Source organism: Saccostrea echinata, unplaced genomic scaffold (genome assembly GCF_033153115.1).
Source record: "Saccostrea echinata isolate AGI-Se365-2 ecotype Australia unplaced genomic scaffold, CSIRO_AGI_Sech_v1 ptg000029l, whole genome shotgun sequence".
Taxonomy (NCBI): Eukaryota; Metazoa; Mollusca; class Bivalvia; order Ostreida; family Ostreidae; genus Saccostrea; species Saccostrea echinata.
In genome coordinates, this window is record NW_026889778.1 from 7,748,743 (window position 1) to 7,769,952 (window position 21,210).

At 32.8% G+C, this 21,210-nt stretch overlaps 1 protein-coding gene across 1 annotated transcript; it reads left to right on the forward strand.

The window, feature by feature from the left end:
• Positions 1 to 563: 563 nt before the first annotated feature.
• Positions 564 to 2,368, forward strand: LOC133195544 (ankyrin repeat domain-containing protein 27-like). Its single transcript, XM_061331417.1, has 3 exons — positions 564 to 831; positions 1,206 to 1,429; positions 1,591 to 2,368. Exons 1-3 carry the CDS (start codon positions 572 to 574, stop codon positions 1,782 to 1,784), a joined length of 678 nt encoding a protein of 225 aa, XP_061187401.1. The 5' UTR covers positions 564 to 571; the 3' UTR covers positions 1,785 to 2,368.
• The last annotated feature ends 18,842 nt before the right edge of the window (positions 2,369 to 21,210 follow it).

Here is a 21,210-nt window from a genome sequence, read left to right on the forward strand (position 1 = left end):
AATTTTATTTTGCTAAATGTTTATGTTATTGGTTTTAGAATGTAATCTGCATGTTAATGTCATGTTGCGTGCGGTTTTGATGACCCAAGGCAACAGCTATACATATGCTGCATATCTCGATCAAATACATGTACATTAAAATACATATGAATAAATACGCTGAAGTTCAGGCACGCGATCAATATACTTTTATCGTTAAATATCAAGAATGCACACAAAAGTCTAGAATATAATAATAACACTTGTTGAAATCAAGGATGCACAAAATTCAGGAATAGCACCTCATGATCACATTTATGTAACACTTACAGATTAGCAAAAACAGCTATACTTGCCAATACTTTATCAGTGACTTCATTCTTATAGTAAACAACCGTCTCTTTATTTTACTTACTAGTGTTTGTCAGAGTATATCGACATTCTTCTATCTGTGACCCACTTTTTTACCGCTTGTCATTGGATAGAGGGCACGCTAATGATCGCGGTATTTTTTTAAGCTCCGCCTACTTTCTAGATTATAAGCGTAATGTCTCGCGTTTTGATGTCAGTACGATAAATGTTTGAGATCGAGATGGCCATATCACTGATCGAAGCAATTCGTAGTGGCAATGTTACATTAGCAAAAAAATTACTTGCACAGAGGAAATTTTCGTGTTTGAATTCACAAACTGCACGGAATGACGGAACGGCCCTGTACTGGGCATGTTGTCTGGGATATTTAGAGTTAGCGCAGTCTTTATTGGAGCAAGGGGCGAACCCCAACATCCTTACCTCATGGAAGGGTTCCCCCCTACACGCAGCCTGTGACAACGATCAAGTGAAATTGACACAGTAAGTTGAATATTTACTTTTTTAAAAAAAAATGTTTAGATAAATTCAAATATTAACTAAAATGCATTATTTGTAATTTAAAATTTTATCCACTCTTTTCAAGCAATTTTAAAGATGAGTTATAAATAAAAATCTTAGAATTAGTAAAGGCTATATTTTTAAGGTATAAAGTAACCTTCGATCGGTAGCTATTTTATTTTATTTGTATTTTATGCATACCTAAACTTCGGAAGAAAAATGACACTTCCATGAATATTTTTTTTTTCAAAACACGCAGCCAAGAATTGCCGAATATGCAAATACTAATGTGTATAATTTAATGAAGACTGGCCATTTGCACTGTAATTTATGCGATTTCTTTTTATCTCTTTCAGACTGCTTTTAAGATATGGAGCAAACATTAATCAACAGACAAAGAGCGGGGATACCCCTTGTCACCTAGCAGCCTACAGGGGACATTCCTTCCTGGTCCAGCTCCTTGTGGAAAACGGGGCCTCCCTCAGAATCACCAACAACAAGTCGAGAACGCCGTTAGAAGAAGCTCAAAATAAGGGTCACCAAGATATTGCTCGCTACATCTCAGCGGTTAATAATATCCGTAAGTATAAATTAGGGCATTAAAACGATGATAACAAAACGTCATTCTAAAAAGTTATTAAACATGTTCATTGGTTGATATACAAACATGTGTATTCCTAAATCATTTATTAAATCTTATTTTTAACTTGCAGGCAATAATTTTTCTTTATTAAATTGCAGGCTCAGAATCACAATATTCCTATACAAGGACAGACTGGGAATCGCAGATAACTGTGCAACATCTATATGCCAGCGACAACGGGAATGGATTTTACTGGGCACCAAATTCGGATTTTTCAGTTCCACCAGAAAACAATTTATCGCTCTTATCCCATAACGGACCTTCATCACAAATGACTTTCCGGAATCTTTAAATCTGTTCCTGGAGTTAACATTAACAATTTACAATTTTGTGAAAACACTTGAGCGAAATCCTAAAGAATTCAATAACAGGTAGTTTGTTGATATTTTCCGATTGGTATTGGATCAAGTTACTCAATTGTGTACAACAAGGATGTTAAACGAGCGCTGATTGGTTGGATTTTTCCAGTTAATTTCCGGGTCGGAGAGTGATCTTTCGCGGCACTACATAATGATGTTCATTGATTATTTGATCAATGGCATCAGTCATTCCCCTTTTGATTTCGCGCCGGAGGAGAAAATACTCTTCTGACACTGCTCAGTGATTTGTTTTCGACATTTGTCGATTTTTCCCCTCTTTAACTATGGATGTTGTTATTTTCTTGTTGTTTTTAATGGTGCTAACATTTTATATGAAGAGTCCCCGACATCCTTGTATTTTAATGCTATATGAGGCCCTTGTCTTTCAAGTGTATATTCTAAGTCATTTGAATTCCGATGTTAATATATATATTGTATTTATTGGATGCACAATGTGTGTTCATACTGTTGTTACCTATTTTCAACATTGTTATACGTAATAAAATCTAAAATTCATTCCTCTGTCTTCTAATTCTTTTAGATAGCCTCCCATTACCGACACAGTCAGGAAGTCTTTGTCACCTTTGTTTAAACTTTGACTTATGAGCTTTTACATTTATTGTTTTTTGGCCGGTAGTATTATGATGGATATATCATCAATTCTTCCTTAATTTAGTTAAACAATTAGCTTTTAGTATTGTATATTATACATTTTAAGCCTATTACGTTAAAGTAGGGAAGTCGTGACTTTAAATAAAAGCATTTAATGAAAGGAATAGACAAGAAAATTGTCCTTAATGTAAGATATATGGAAATGTATTAATGAACAATGTGACCTACTTAACGACTTTGACGAACCACGTTGGAGTGTTTGTTATGTTTAATTCACGCGTCATATGAATTATATCCTATCAGATACATTCATAAACATTTAGTCATCAACGTTTTGTTTAAATACGTGTAAGAGGATTATTTTTTCTGTTCTGCAAAATTAATAATAAATAATTTTATAGTTACGTAATTTTATTGAGAATAAAGTACATAGCTTATAATAGAGAAGTTTCTGTCCATTTGTATTATGTCTATGCCAATGTAAGATCTGCCATCTCTCAGTTTCTCTTGATATATAATTCACTTATGAAAATATCCCTAAAATCAGCAAATACACATGTCAATCTACTTTTTTTAAGTTATAGTCATAATAATAGGAGAAAACTACCAGTTTTTCTCATAATGTAATATTTTCTTGAATAAAATTCATCAGTGAATATCTCTCTAAAATATCAGATATCATTTCAAAAGGTTTCATATTTTTGCACACATTTGGCTGTTTGATTCCTCAATTTTTATATAACTAAGTTGTGAAGAAAGCGACTAGTATATTGCAGATAGTTGTAATGGTAATTAAGTTTGGTATGTAAGGCATTTAAAGAAGATATAAAATGCACATGTATTTTAAAAAGTATATATTTACTTCTCTGAGGTAATAAATTTATTTCATTTTTGTCAGTATGCTTCAAAGTGTTGAAAAATATTGAAATAATATTTAAATTCATTAAATTTAAATTGCTGCTCCAAATAATTTTAATTCTATTAAATTTCCTTAAAGAATACAATTTATATTATGACGCACATTTGATATAAATGAAAGTTAAAGAAAAACGCCCCTATATAGAATCTTTCATGGTTTGTGGTTGGATATTTGTTTATCCAACGGGTTGTATTTTTTTTTATCATCAAGCCTTTGCGAAGGGATAAAAACACACAACCCGTTGGATAAAAAATCAAATCCAACTACAGTCCATGGGAGATTCTTTTTATCACATGTTTTACACATAGCTATTTCAAGTGTACATTGTTTTATACACATGTAAATTTATCCAAAATATTTGACTTGATCAAATTCACGCAAAAACCATTTGTGACGTCACAATCGTGGATATGAAAACAATATCCTATGAGCTATTTCACTGTATAAAGGAGTAAACCTATGATTTTTCTTCTCTTTTTTTTTGGGGGGGGGGGGGGCACGTAACTTGAATATGTACGTACAAAACTAATGGCTTTATGTACATATACTGGAAAAGAAATTTACTTCTGTCATATTTTTACATACTTATTATATGAAAATAACCTCCATTCTATAAAATATAAAGTAAATAATCATTCTTTTGTGGATTCTAAATCGATAATAGCTAACTTAATATTAATTGATACTTTTATTATATGATCGAATAATTCCTATCTCTCTGATTGGCTGAGATCTAACAATGTAGAAAAAATACTACGTTATATTCACCTGCACGTGACCTTCCAGGTGAATATAAGAATTTATTTTCTCTACATTGGTCTAAACATAGATCGGGAAATTACTGATACAAATAGTTTTGGAAAGCTATTTCACATGCTACCAACTTCCACTCAGGTGAACATAACATTAGGGAATATATAATTTGGGGTGGGGGTGCAGGGAATTGTACTACAGACCCTAAAACGTGCTACTACACCACTTGCACGGTTCGGTTCGGTTCGGTTCGTTTTGTGTACGGTACGGTACGCTTCTTGCACGGAACGGTACGCTTTGTGAACGGTACGTTTCGCTTTGTGCAGGGTACGGTACGTACGCTTCTTGCACGGTACGGTTCGTTTTGTGTACGGTACGGTTCGCTTTGTGCACGGTACGCTTTGGTGAACGGTATGTAAATTAAGTGGGCGGAGCCTTTACGCTTTAGTTATTGATTGGCTACTTCATAAAGTCGTTTTTTCTTTATTATAATCTCTTTATTTTATATAAATGGAAGGACGATATCGCAAGCATTTTTTACTAAGTTATTTTTAAGTTTAAGCTGTTATAAATATTTCCTTTTTACAGCTGTATTTTTGTTATTACATGTAACTAGTCGTCTTAATAACTGTATCTTTTTTAAATTTACTTTCTGTATGAACTACTTTCAATTTTTAAGATAAAATAATTTTAGTTGTCTATTTATTATCTCATTTTATACACCATCGTCTTATGGTTCAGTAACTCGGAAATAAATCGAACATATCAACAAACACTGTATAACAAGGATGAACAAAAATATTTTGGTTGCGTCGCCATAAAAGGTCTTTCTGTATTTTTTTTTTTTTAAAGAATAAGCGTACATATGGGTCTTTTTTTTCACTTTAAATTTTCCTAATTGAATATAATTGTTATTTTAAATATTCACTTATCACACTTTAAAACAAATGAGATTGATTTTATAAATCCCTCATGCTTTCATTTCGTCTACCATTCTTTTTACATTCTTGTCACTGTTGCTTCATTTTAAAAAACAAACAAAAATTTTCTCTTGACCGAATGATCAAACAAACAATGAAAAATGTTATTATTTTTATTTGCGAGGAATTATATATATATATTTTTTTTACATAGACTTCTTAGGTGTTTGGCTCGCTAGGAAAAATACATTGAATAGAAATCGGTAGAAGTGCACACAATTAGTGCAAAATATTACTTTATTTTTTGTGCGCGTAATTGTTTTCCTTTTTACATAAATTTTCCATCAATGTGTAAACACGCTTTTTGAAGTGAAGGTACAATAAAAAAAAAAAGGTTAAGACAGCTACAATTCCATCTACAATGTATAAATGTATATAATATACACGTATATTGACTGCAAAGACAGATTTCCAAAATAAATAATGTCAAAATGTTAGAAATAAATAGTCCGTTTTCCATTACCTTGAAAATAAATAATATGCAGCCATGATATGTCCTCAAAAACTTTGAAAATGGATAATATGCCCATGCCGAGTGGTAACCCCCCCCCCCCCAATTGATTTGTTTCCTTGTCAAACTCAAACTTTTTTTTATTGAAGATCTAGAAGAAAAGCTGACTGCACATGAAGTTCTATATATATATGCTGATTAAAACTGGTTCATTGTTGTAGACTTACTGTTTAAGACAGCAAACTGTTGATACATGTGTGAATGTAGGCATATCTGGACTAACGGGATTAGATACGGTTCAATATACACAGCTCAAGTTTTTACCTGTGTACGTGTGAAGACAATACTTGATCGAAATTTTCAAATGTTTTAGAGTAAATAACGAAAGTATAGAAATACGTCAGTCTAGATAACGAGACTATGGCAAGAAATGTACAGTGTTTCTTAAAAAAAAAAAACAAACTTGGATGAACACGCATGCACGGACTAAGCATTTTTTTTTTAGATTAAACTGGGCTTTATGAGTAAATTCCAGATAACATATTTTACCTGCAGGTTTCAGTGAATAAAGCAAATTAAATGGAAAAATGCTTTGAATAAAAATTAATTCTGACTTATATGATATGTTTTTTGATTACGTGTATTAAACTGAAAATTCCATGTGAAAACGTGGCGATCAAACTTTTTGACAGTATGTTATATTGGCGATAACATCTTGAGTTGGTCAGAAGAGTGTAAACCAACACACATTATTTAATGTATACATCGCCTTTATTTATTTTTTTCTAGTGATAGAGAGGCGTTTACATTTTAACATGTCCGCTTTCAAATTGACAATTTAGTTCGTAATTTTTTTTTTGAAATTTTGTTATTGTTGTTGTTGCTAAATCTGCAATCATTTCTCCCTAAAATTATTACTTACATGAATAAAAACTGATTTTAAGGGGTTGGTTTCTGAAAATAGCACAGAATCTGTATACATTTTTCAATGTGTCTTTGTTTCCGAGAACGTTCATAGAGACAAGAATAGGGTAGATAAAAGCTATAGAAATAAACGATAGAGTATTTAATTCACTTTTATTTATTATAAATTGTACACGAAAATATTACGATGCTGCATTTTATATGAAAAAAAAATGTTAGTCAAGCACAACCGGATCATGCATAGCGAATAAGGAATCGCCTCACACTCTGTCGAGCTGTTTTGAAGTCGTAACTAGTTTTGAGTAGTTTCCTTATATTAACAGATGTAAGTCCAGAAGCATGGTACTTAATAATAATAATTTGAATCTCTAGGGTTATTTTCCGTCCATCTTTAACAGGCGCTGTGTCGAAAGAAATAGAAGAAAATTACTTACTGTATTGGTCATTGCAAGATTCGGAATGCTTTCTGGGCGTGGCTTGCATAATTATTTCAAAAATTATTCATGAACGGTACGGTTCGCTTTGTGCACGGTACGGTACGCTTCTTGCACGGTACGGTACGCTTCTTGCACGGAACGGTACGGTTCGTTTCTGAGGTGTAGTAGCACGTTTTAGGGTCTGTATATTTAAAATCATACATTACGTAGGGGACATAATTTTGTAGGTCTCTTTATTCCACGAAAACAACGAAAATTAACCCCCAAACAAAAATTAGTGATTTTACGGTATACCCGGTGATCTTCCCCAGTGGTTTTCTAGTTATCTAAGTCATAGGTCACAAAAAGTAGATTTGTTATTGTCAAAACTAGATATATTTGTAGGTGCATCCCAGGGTTCTGTCTTAGGGCCATTTTTGTTTCAGATATATATAAATGATCAATGAATGGTGTAGATTGTTTGCTGGTGGCAATTCGCTTCAACTATATTCATGCAATACACAATGTATTAGATATTGAGTACAAGTTAAACCACGATTTACATATTTTTGGAAGTATGGTCAAATAAGTAACTTTTAAAAATTTAACGCATCTAAAACAAAACAAAAAAAATATTTCTGTAATGCCTAAATTATTTTACAAGGCAACAAACTGGAGTGCGCTCCAGTTGACTTATACACTTAGGTCTATTATTGTCACGAAACCTTAGTTGGTCTGCACTTATTGATGGTAATGTAAACAATGCTTCTGAACATTTGGACTTTTGGGGAAAAAAAGCTAAAGTTTAAACTTAGTAGAAATATACCAGTAATCCTTCAAAATTGTACGCTACATTTATTAGACATATACTTAAATACACTTCTATTGTTTGAGATGGCTGCTCTAAGCATGAATCTGAAAAGCTTGGAAAATGCAACTAGCTGCGGCTAGAATTGTCACAGGACTTCCTAATTTTGTACCTTCAGAAACTCAGAAACTGTTTGGGAAACTTTCAAATCCAGGGGCTATTTATCTACTATATTCAAAATTCAAAGAAGGAATGTTCATGAATATTAGAGGAATGTTGTCCCAAACAAAAAGGAAAATGTATCAAAATACACAACCATTAATAAAGAACAGTTTATTGTTCCAATGCTTAGATAAGAATTATGCAAAAAGTTCTTTGTACCAGATGCTGTGAAACAGTGCATGGAAGCGAGAGAAAGCCATCTCAGTTAATTCAAGTACATGTATAAATGTCAGCAATCCGCAGACTTTTTATGCCCCCGTAATCGAAGATTCGGGGGCATATAGTTTTTGCCCTGTCCGTCCGTAAGTCTGTCTGTCTGTCTGTTTGTTTGTCCGCAAAAACATTAACCTTGCCCATAATTTTTGATTGACTGGAGCTATGGCTTTCGTATTTCACATGTGTATTCCTTGTTACAAGACCGCTCTTTGGGTACCAAAAAATTTGACCTTTTGACCTTGGAGTTTGACCCACTTTTGCTAATTTTTTTCAGACTTTAACCTTGGCCATAACTTTAGCATAGTTGGTGCTAGGGCTTTCAAACTTCACATGTGTATACCTTGTGACAAGACCTTCCTTCGGATACCAACAACTCTGACCCTTTGACCTTGACCTTGGAATTTGACCTACTTTTGCATAACTTTCACCTTGGCCATAACTTTTGCACGGTTGGAGCTAGGGCTTTCATAATTCAGATATATAATCCTTGTGATAAGACCTTTCTTCTGATACCAACAACTTTGACCTTGACCTTGACCTTGGAGTATGACCTACTTTTGCAAAACTTTAACCTTGGCCATAACTTTTTCACGGTAGTGCTAGGGCTTTCATACTTCACATATGTAATCCTTGTGACAAGACCTTACTTTGGATACCAACAACTTTGACCCTTTGACCTTGGAGTTTGACCTACTTTTGAAAAACTTTAACCTTGGCAATTACTTTTGAATAATTGGTGCAAGGGCTTTCATACTTTACATATGTATCCTTGTGACAATACCTTCCTTTGGATACCAACTTTGACCCATGACCTTAGAATTTGACCTACTTTTGAAAGATTTTAACCTTGGCCATAACTTTTGAATGGTTGGTGCTAGGGCTTTTATATTTCACCTGTGTATTTCTTGTGAGAAGGCCTTTCCTTGTGCACCATTAATTTAGACCATTTGAACTTGACCTTTAAGTTTGACTTATTTTTGAAAAACTCCAACCTTTTCCATATCTATTCAATGGTTGAAAAACTCTAACCTTTTCCATATCTATTCAATGGTTGCTGCTAGGGTTTTCATATTCCTCGAGACCAGACCTTATTTTGGGTACCAACATATTTGATTTGCATTTAAGAAAGTTTAACCTTTGTTATGAGTTGCCATACGGGGGCATCAGTGTTTCACAAACACATCCTGATTTTATTATGCCCCCGTAATCGAAGATTCAGGGGTTTATAGTTTTTGCCCTGTCCGTCCGTCTGTCTGTCTGTTTGTCCGCAAAAACTTTAACCTTGCCCATAACTTTTGATTGATTGGATCTATGGCTTTCATATTTCGCATGTGTAATCCTCGTGACAAGTCCTTCCTTTGGGTACCAACATATTTGACCTTGACCTTTGAATTTGACCCACTTTTGCAAAAAATTACCCAACTTAAACCTTGGCCTTAACTTCTGAACAATTGATACTAGGGCTTGCGTATTTCATACGTGTATTTATCGTGACAGGACCTTTCCATGGGTATAAATATTTTTTACCTTTTGACTTTGACCTTATAGTTTGACCCACTTTTAAAAAACTTTAACATTGGCCATAACTTTTGAACGATTAATTTTAGGGCTTTCAAATTTCATAGGTATATTCCTTGTGACAAAACCTTGCTCAGGATACCAACAATTTTAACGTTTTGATCTTGACCTTGGAGTTTGACCTGCTTTTGTAAAAAAATAACCTTCGCTATAACTGTTGAACAGTTGGTTGCTAGGGCTTTTATATTTTGCATGTGTATTTCTTATGACAAGGTTTTCTCCTGCTTAATGTTAATTTTGACCTGACCTTGACCTTGGAGTTTGACCGACTTTTGGAAAATGTTAACCTTGACCATAACTGTTGAATGGTTGGTGCTTGGGCTTTCATATTTACCAGGTATATCCATTGACACAAGTCCTTTTTTCGGTAACAACATTTTTGGACTCTGACCTTAACCTTGGAGTTTGAGTTGCATTTGAGAACTTTAACCATTGCCATAAGCTGCCATACGGGGGCATCAGTGTTTCAGAAACACATCTTGTTTCTTTTGGTAAACGCTATACAAACATAACTCAGACCAATCTAATTAAGGCACAACTGTCTACTTAAAGATGATCTATATGAACGCAGTATTAATATCAATAATCCTTTTCTCATGTGGTAAATACAAAGATATATAAAAGCATTTCTTTATAGTGTTTGTAGAAATTATTTTCAGGATCGTAATGCTAGAAACAATCTTTTTATTTAACCGTCTGTATATGTTTGATGACTTTCTTACTATTGGCACAAATTTGTTATTATTGGGTGATATAAATTTGCCTTTAAAAACTAATATGACAATATTTTTGCCGCTGTCCATGAATTTATTGATGAAACCTGTACATTTTAAATTGCTATGTTACTGAACAAAATTTTTACCTGTTAAATTTACATGTCTATTTATTATTTCGCTTTACATATTATTATATTTCAGGAGAGGAACCAATGAGTTGTAAGAACTTGTTTCTAATCCTTTTGATTCATTCAATAAAAATATGTTCAAAACAAAGCAAAACAATTTTAAACAAGATGTGTTTGTGAAACACTGATGCCCCCTATGGTAACTTATAGCAAAGGTTAAACTTTCTCAAATGCCAATCAAATATGTTGGTACCTAAAGTAAGGTCTTGTCTCGAGGAATAAACCTGTAAAATATGAAAGCCCTAGCAGCAACCATTGAATAGATATGGAAAAGATTAAAGTTTTTCAAAAGTATGTCAAACAGCAAGGTCAAGGTCAAATGGTCAAAATTAATGGTACCCAAGAAAAGGCCTTTTCCCAAGAAATACACAGGTGAAATATGAAAGCCGAAGCACCAATCGTTCAAAAGTAATGACCAAGGTAAAAGTTTTCCAAAAGTAGTTCAAAATCCAAGGTCAAGGTCAAAGGGTCAAAGTCTTGTATCCAAAGAAAGGTCTTGTCACAAGGATTACATATGTGAAGTATGAAAGCCCTAGCACCAACTGTTCAAAAGTTATGGCCAAGGTTAAAGGTTTTTAAAAGTAGGTCAAACTCTTAGGTCAAGGTCAAAGGGTCAAAGTTGTTGGTATCCAAGGGAACTTCTTGTCACTCACGAGGATTACACATGTGAAGAATGAAAGCACTAGCACCAACTGTTCAAAAGCTATGGCCAAGGTTAAAGTTTTTCAAAAATAGGTCAAGATCAAAAGGTCAATGTTGTTGGTATCCAAAGGGAGGTCCTGTCATTAGGATTACACATGTGAGGTATGAAAGCCCTAGCACCAATTGTTCAAAAGTTAAGGCCAAGGTTAAAGTTTGGTAAAATTTTGCAAAACTGGGTCAAACTCCAAGGTCAAAAGGTCAAATATGGTGGTACCCAAAGAAAGGTCTTGTCACAAAGAATACATATGTAAAATATGAAAGCCATAGCTCCAACCAATCAAAAGTTATGGGCAAGGTTAAAGTTTTTGCGGACAAACAGACAAACAGGCAGACGGACGGACAGGGCAAAAACTATATACCCCCGAATCTTCGATACGGAGGCATAAAAAGGATGCATGGATCGGTATATATTTTAGGATTTATTTTGGTTTTCAGTGTTGCAAATTATATCAATTTTTATGTAGTAGACAATCTATGATGTTCAATTGTTCCTTCAGCTTTTTGCCATCACCCCTATACAATTTGGGGCTAAATTTCATTTCACTTATATAACCAGAAATTTAGTTTTCCTTTTTTTTTTTTTAATTTTTGAATAGAAAATGTTTGTATCATCTGTCTTAACTAAACATTTCCTTTGTAGAAACTTAATTGACGAAAACTTTAATAGCTACAATGATTTTAATTTCCTTGTAAAGTATTTAGAATTGCACTTGCATTGTAACAAGAGGTTAATCAAGTACAGCTGCACTCTACATATATTTACGTACACACCACTAACGAAAAGGTTGTAGTGTATAAGGCTGACAGAAGTAGAGTACCCTGTTTATATTACATGTATATACTTGGCTGTGCAGTGGAACTCCATATATATGTGTAAATGCTCTCTCTCTCCACACTCACACACACAATTACAACTACACGCCATACACATGTACAAAACTTCCAGGACAAGTCTTTTCTAACTTTAACTAGAATTGGTTAAGAAAAACGTTCAAAGATGTTTCGGTGAAATTGAGGCTACATGATTTCTGCTGCCCTACTAATTACTCTTGGGCTTGTGATATTTAAATACGGACCTGAAGGAGCCGAAATGGGTGGGAGAGGGGGAGGAGCGTGCCCTAATTAAGTTTGCAAGTACATGTATATACTGTACAATAGAAAAGCATTACTTATTTAGGTTGTGTCTCATCCGTTTCTGTTCGGTTGTGCCCAAAAGCTGAAATTACTTCCTACGTGCTGGAATGATACAAAAGAAAGCATGAAAGTACTGATTTCCCATTCGATGAAAAGACACAATCTAGGCGCCTACGCGTGACACAATTATCCCTCAATCTCAACGAAATCAGATAACACTTCTGTAGAGAACAAACCTACGTGATATCTAAAATATCATTTTAGTTTAACATTTAATTATAAGTAACGCCCCCATGAAATTAAGATGTCAAAATCCGGGGAAACATAGACTTTTTGACCCTCTATTTATTAAGAGAGATAAGTGCGTTCCTCTCTAGTAATTTCTTTCAATAATTATGTTCCTCCTGAGAATTTTTAAATGCCGTTTTAAATCCTGCATTATCTAACACAAAGTATATCTTCGACAATCTTTATACTTTATATTAGTTATTGAATACTAGTTAAATTATTATTTACATATTTTGGAATTATGGTAAAAAAAAAAAAGTGGCTTTATAAATTCATTCAATCCAAAATATTTTTGTCTACAAGAATTTTAAAGACGACAAACTCGAGTGTTTTCCAGTCCATATCGCAAGTTTGTTTTTGTCAAAAAACATTAGCTGCTCTAATAAATTGATGGTATTGTAAATGGAGAAAACTTTTAATTTAGATAAAAAAAAAAAAAAAAAAAAAAAAAACTCCAAAAGGAATAAATGAAGTTTAAAATTGGTAGGAATATCCTTTCAAAATTGTACACTACATTTAGATACCTTGAATACACTTGGGATAGTTGCTCCAAACATGGTGCTGTGAGAAAGTACAATTAGGCTATCTAGAATTGTTATTGGCCTTCCTATTTTTGTGTCTTAAGGATCTGAAGAAACATTTCCCTCGAAACTTGTTGGAAAACTTTAAGTCCAGGCGCTTTATGGCTAAATGACTACCATGTTCAAAAATCACCTAGAGAGAAGGGAAGATGGTGGTTGAATTGTCCCAAACAATGTATCCAAATATAATTTCCGTAAGAACACACAATGTATTGTTCCAACATCCAGATAAGAATTTTTTCGTATCAGATGCCTTAAAAATTATAATTTATTGAAAGTAGAAGTCAAATCATTCAATTCATTTTCAATATAAACTTAATTACAAAAATCAGATATTGCCTTAATTTTGAAGATTCGGGTAAAGTTTATATGCTATCAAACCGAGTTCCATTGGATTCACTCGTATTACTTGTAAAATTCACTTTTCTAGTATTTAAGTTACAAGACACATGAATATCGTAATATTTGTAAGGAGAGGAACTTGTAAGTTACAAGAACTTGCTTTGTGTCATATTCATAACAATTAAGTATTTTGTGAACATATGACAATAAAAACAAATGTAACTTTTTATTATATGACAGTAAAAACAAATATTGTTATTTTTATTTGTCAAAGCAGGATAAGGGAAGACAATACTGGAAGCAAAAAAAGTTGTTGATATATTATAAATTCCTGTATGTTACTGTGTTATCTCCCCTCCTTTTGATTTAGTCAATGAAAAATTATATCTTATGTGATATTTTCTCACTGAGAGAGTATACGCTCTTACCAAAACTATCGTGAATTTGTATTTTGTATAGCTAAAGTAAGAGATGAAGGAATTCGTAAGCCAGAAAACAAAAAAAGATTTGATCTGTACTTAAGAGTGACGAGCAAATTTTGAAGGAATTCGATTGAACGAAGAAATGTTGAATAAACTGTAAAGTCGTCATTGTTTGATACAGTCGACTGTAATTACGTGCATGTAACAATTTATTAGAAAAATTATTCACAACATTAACATTCAGTACCGAAAGACAGATTATCCAACGACAAAGCGCCCACATGTGATATATTATACTGAGTGTTCCCCAACATTATATCGAGTCGAGCGCTACCAGTGTGTGTGCGTCATATGTAAAACACCCTATCAAATTCATGTGTGTAATAACATATCAACTATACCTATAAGCATCCATTTGTCTGTATTTTGTTTACATGCACTTATCTGTGTAAACAACACAGTAACCATACTTCATATAGAGAGCTTTAAACGCGTGGTATTAAAATTTACTACGTATTTAAGAGCGTCATTTCAAAGGTTTGAAAAGTTTCTCTAATACCCTTACGATTTGAAAATTTTCTCCAATACCCTTACCTCGTAACTATGAGGTATTTTGAGATGTACCGAATTCCCCCTGTGCTTTTTCTTTAAACATACAAGATATGTACGTTGTCCTACTTGGTTGAATGGGGAAGGGTGTGCGTTCAGTGCAGAAAAATGAAAATAATCACTAGATATAAAAATATAAAAAAAAAATATATATAAAATATAAAAAAAATGAGAGAAGTAAAGCAGTTAATTTTTCAAAATGTTTGAGTTGTTCGTAATATGATTTTTTAATGTTTTTTAAAACACTTGATGGAGGTGTATTCAAAATTTACAACATGGCCATTAGATAATCTGTATATTCCTTACATCCACAGAAATGGGGTTTATAGATCTAAAATATTTTCTTATAAAATCCATACAAGGGTTGCGTTAAATAACTTGAAAAATATACTACAGTATTCCGTTGAAACTGTTCAAACACATTTATTGTAATCAATAAAATTTCATGATGATCAGCTACATATAAGTATCGGCATATCCGGTTTCCATTTCCAAACTTTATATTCTGTCTTTAGACTTGAATTTAGTTGGATTAACTTACCGAATAAAAGGCCAATTTAAAAAAAAATAGTCGAAAAGGCGGCTTCTACCTATTCCCACATTTTAAAATTCTCTATTCCACCACAGGCACTTGGGGTATGGAACCCCCCGCCCCCCCCCCCATCTTTTTCATTTTTTTTTCTTTTTAAATCTGGAATCATGTCACCTTTTTCTTATTTTTTTTTTTTTTTTGTATTCTAATATGCGCTATATGTATCGATAATGAAACCCTTTTGTCTCTATAAGCTGTTTTTAAATAAATCGTTTTCGACTGACACATAAAAAGAGAATTTAAAAAGAGATTTAAAAAGAAAAAAAATGGAAAAGGGGGGGGGTTCAATACACCAAGTGCCTGTGATTTCCACCTATTCCTACTTGCAAATAACAATAGATGTTTTGATAGTTAATAGTATGATTTGAACATATTTTATTGCAATAAATATATACAATGGGATTGGGCACAAGTTCTACAAAGTTAACTTAATTCGCCCTCTCCCTACATGTGATATCACAAAAAGTTGAATTAGACGTGTCCAACAGTATGTACAGAGTAAATTAACTCACAACATAGAAATATATACTGCTAAATTATCGTCTATACACATTTTAAGAACAATCAATTAAATCTGCCAGAATGCTGAATATAAGAATGTACAATAGAAAATTAAAGAGATATTCATTTTCAGCATTACTGAGTGAAGTATCCCTCCTGAGTTAAGTATGAGTGTCAACAATATGAACTTTATTAAATCTCAAGAACTCTTTCCTGGCCTCGGTGTAATTAAGACATGAGAAAAAATAATGATGTGTGTCTTCTACCTTACCACAAGAGCATAATGGACTAGATATTATGTTACACTTATAAAGATCAATGTTTAGCACACAATTGTGTCGAAGTTAATAGTAAATAAAATGAGCGACGCATTTGTAAAATACAAATAAAGAAGTACATATATATATTTAAGGACTGCAACAACATGTTATTCTCCGAATAAAAGTCATGAATAATTGAGAAATAAGTTCTAAAACAGAGATTGAAGAGAAAACCTTTAAAACATGTAACAATTCAGGGACGTCACCTGCAGGTTTCTGAAAAGAGGGGATGCAGGGAGGGTCTAGAAAGGGGCACTCCCTCTTCAAAGTCAGAGAATTTTAATAAAAGGGTGCGATTTTCTTAGAATGTTGTGTATTCTGAAAACAAAACAAAGTTTAGAAGCATTACTTAAAGTTTATATGCATGAAAAATGCAATTATTTTATATTTAAAATTTTTGAGATTTTAAAAAAAAAAATCGGGAGGGGATATGTAGATCGAACCCAGCTGAGCACAAGTCTACTTCGGACAACATTGCAAGCAATATTGTTCATATATATATATATATATATATATATATATATATATATATATATATATATATATATATATATATATATATATATATATATATATATATATATATATATATATACCTAATTCTGAATGAATAAAGAAGAAATGTTTGTCACACATGTAACAGTTGTGTTTCCCAACGCTAGAGAGAAATTATTAGGTGGAAAAAGACTTTCAATTAACACTAACTTATAGAAATATATATGCTGTCGACACTGACTTGTCTGTCAAATATACACATATATATATATATATATATATATATATATATATATATATATATATATATATATATATATATATATGCATGTGTGTGTGCGTGTATGTGTAACGTACGTAAAAGATGATACTGGAGGGTTTGACAAAGACGATTCTAATGCTGAGTAAACATTTACATTAAACATTTTTCATTAGCAAAACTACAGATTCTGAAATAGCGTTTTGATTTGCTTCGTTGATCAAGGAGTGAATTCGACTTTTTAGACGTAGGTATTCAGAAAGTTGCAACAGTTTTATTTTTCTTCAGTGCGTTGAATACATAGAGTACAGGTTTGCCAGTTGTGCACAGGTATCGTCCCTTGGTATCCTCTCTATTCAAGCTATCTTTTTTACTCTATACAATATTATGCTACTATTTTTATTATCATTACCTATATCTTCATGTGATTTTCTACCTCTTCAATATTTTTGACCCAGATTCAGACAATTGTGGAAATGTTTATAAAAAATTACATGCAGTTTCACGTGTATCGTAAACGTGGCATTGTACATCTTCTATTTTCACTTGCAATACTATTGCATTGTAGAAATGATTTTATAATATTTAAATGTGATCATACTGATATGATTGTAAATGCCCTCCTAAGGGCCCTTAAATGGTGAATAAACATATATGTATATGTATGTACTTTACCTTTAAACTGTGCTTGAAATGAAAAAAAAATTATATAATTTCTGATCTTGATTTCATAATGTTGTTTATCGTTTGATGCATTCCGCTATTTCAATATTATCGAACTGCACCTGTTGAAGCTTATGATCATTATCAGATTTAAAACAGCTGATGGAGAGTATGTTACCTCTCGCCCAATTATCACCTCATGATAACCTCTTGTAACATCTTGCTTCTTGCTTGTTCTGTTCCCATTGGCTAATTGATCAACCAATCGTCGAGGAGATGCTGAATGGTCATTACACCCGACGCTCTGATCCTATGGGATGCCATCGCACACGTGCATTTTATATGTTTCTTACAAATTCGCCTGTGAGCTGACATTTATATCCCGATTTTTTTGAAAAAAAATTATGCATCACCTTTTTTGTGGACACTTTGTTGTACCGCCATCATTGGAAAGAATTAAATGCTGAATACAACAAGACTTTTCTCCTAAAGTATCTACACTGATTGTCATTAACAAACTTTATGGCATTTCCTTGTTAAAATAATAAACTTCAGATGGAAGATAATACTATTTTTAAATTCTTGTTAACATATATAATTATATATAGTTAACATAGTGTGGGGTTTATTGTACTATTGGTCAAATTATACATTATCACTAAACTGGTCATCAAAACCCGCGGTAATCAATGCAAAAATTTATTTATTTTTTTTTTTTTTTCGAGGATTTTTCAGCAACTTATTTTGCTTTTCTCCCAGATTAAGGTTTAATTTTCAGTGAAGGAGGGAAGACACCTTGAAAATTATTTTCAAATCTAGACCAGCAAAAACAAAACTGGCAAACATACCAAAAAATAAAGTTATATATTTTTCTTGATTGTATATGTTGTTATGCCTCGTGTTCATTTGAAAAAAAAAAAGTTTAAGATACATTAGCTTTTTATATCTTTATAAGAAATATAGGACATATTTGAGGTCAAAATTAATGAAAAATTTCTAAGGTTTGGAGCACCGTGTACACCCCACCAGATCCGCCTCTGATTAATTTAGTGTTAAGTAATTTAGATTCACGTGAATAACAAAGTTAATCCGTGTTTTGTGCACATTGTAAGATTCGTTGTTGGCTAACTTTGTTATTAAGTCAAGCATAAATGCAGTGTGCACATTTTTTTGACCCACCCCCCCCCCCCCCCGTACGCTTTAACGCGTAAATAGATTCATGCGACTGTAATGGTCCCTTGGTAGCTTTTTTCTTCTTTTTTTCTTAATAGTTTTTATTTCAGTGTATGTAAATATATACCCATCTGACAGGTATATAATGGTTGTTACTCGCACCAGATAAGCATATAAATATAATGGGTTCTCCTAAGTACAGGCAAAGAGAGATTACTCTGAGACACCATAATCAATTTATCCTTTCTCTTGTTATGTTGCTTTGCTCATAGTAAATCACATACACGTATACCAAAAGTTTAACAGCACATCTTCAGGCATAATATTTATTTATTTATTGTGCATGTGATTCTGGTGGTGGTGGTGGTGGGGGTGGGGGGGGGGGGGGGGTTTCACATGATATTGTAATGGAGCATGTGAAGAACTAGAATCAAGTAGCGATTTATTTTGATAAAGACCAGTTTAAAACCAGAAATCAGCGGATTTTATAATAGTTGTATTTCATTTCAAATAATTCATATCAAGATGGCAAAGGTCGGAATGCTAACAATCAACACTTTTCTTTTCCTAAATTTTTGTTTAAGGTCTGACGACACCTTGCTCGAATACCTGTTTTTTTTTTTTTTTTTCCCTCTCATCATAAAATATATAACAAATTAATCATAATTACCATTATTTTGTGATTTTTAAACTGTTTTCAAAATATCTTCGTAGATATAGACACCACAAATTTGTGATATTGGCAATGCCAGTGATTTCCAATAGGAAATAACGTCTTCTAGTATCTTGCACAAATGCCTGGTAAGGTACCTCAATATTTTGTGAGGAAACTTGTAAAGTAGCAATACTTCAATGAAAAATTCTTGGGAAAAAATATATAATATTGAGAAACCTGTCATCTGACCTTAAGTTAATTGTATTTGCAGACAAGTATTTAGCCTAACTGTAATTTCAAGCAATATTGAGGAGTGTGTGGGTTGGGGGGGGGGGGGTTAGTGAATGAAATGAACTTTGAAATGCAAATATATTATTATGAAATTGATGTATTTAATAGGTTTTAAAATACTTGAGGATACGCCCTGATCCTTTTTACCCATGTATACTAGTCATGAAATGCTAACGCTTCTTTATTCCTGCATGATTGAACCTTCTTTCGTGAACTTAGAAATCTGAAATACATTTTTTTTTAAATTAATGTGCTTTTTTAAATAAAAACTGTATTTGAGATATGAGGTTTAGGCAAGTTCCCAAGTTTTCCAAGTCAAGAGAACAAAAAGTGTTGGAGGACTGGTCGCCAGCCGAGATTCCTTTTTTGTTTGTTTTTGTTTGTTTATCAAGTTCAGGTAAACATGATATTTCCTCTGCATACGCTTTACCAAAATTAAGATGTACAGACATTTTCCAATCAGATAAATAAATTGCATTCTTGAAGAAAAAATCCTCAATGTCTTATGGAAAGCAATTAGCGAAATTTCCCAACAGATAAACAAATATTAGCAATCAATTGATTTTCCACATGCATGCACTCTTTTGCTTATTAATGTATTTTGTTTCCATACGCTCAGGAAATAATACAGTTGTACCATCTCACGATTCAGACAAGAGCGAAGTTCAATGTTTGGAAGCAATTTTATATTTATTTTCTTAAAAATGTTTATATGAAATCGAAATTTTTTTTCTGCAGGAAGTGAGGGCGACACTATAACCAATCATATACTAATATTTGTAAATACTTAATGTAATAACTCTGAGAATTATCAAAATAAGTAGTTTGATAAATATTTGGTATATAATTATTTGATAAATATTTGTATTGAGATAAAAATCAGAATAAAAACGTTTCCTTTGTCAGGATCTGACACTTCGATCGATCTTTATAGCTCGATATTCCCCCAGCACCTCTAGTTTGCTATCACGAGATAAGGCGTCTTCGTCAGCGAATTTCTAAGTCGTATTTCTAAAGGGGAGGTGGTGTCTCGGTGATATATCAAATCTAAGTACGATACTGTTAGACTCAAAGAGCCTATCTTACCGATACTAAATCTAAGCAATACTACTGATGATTGTACTTGGTTGTATATCTTCTGTTTCTCACTTTTCACGGTTATTTGTGAGAAGTGGGAAACAGAGGAGACAGCCAAAGTTCTTATTTGTGAGAAATTATATCAGGTACACTGTACATGTAGGAGGAGAACACGAATGTCTATAAACTATATTGAATTCAGTTTTACAAAGCAAAAGATAATAACATGTACACGCCATGTTTCTCTCCAAGAAGGCTTCGATTAGAATCTTCAAATTCTAGTTTTTTTAAAATCTATTTTCATTTTCAATTAAAGAAAACACAGAGCATCGCAGTGTAATCTGGAACGAATGTTTCCATGTTTTTGTAATTATCCAAAGCAGAGGACATGCGTCAGACAAAAATGGCGCCAAAATGTTAGCGTTTGTTGTTTTTGGCCCTCGTTGGGTGTTCTATTTGTATAAGGCAGATT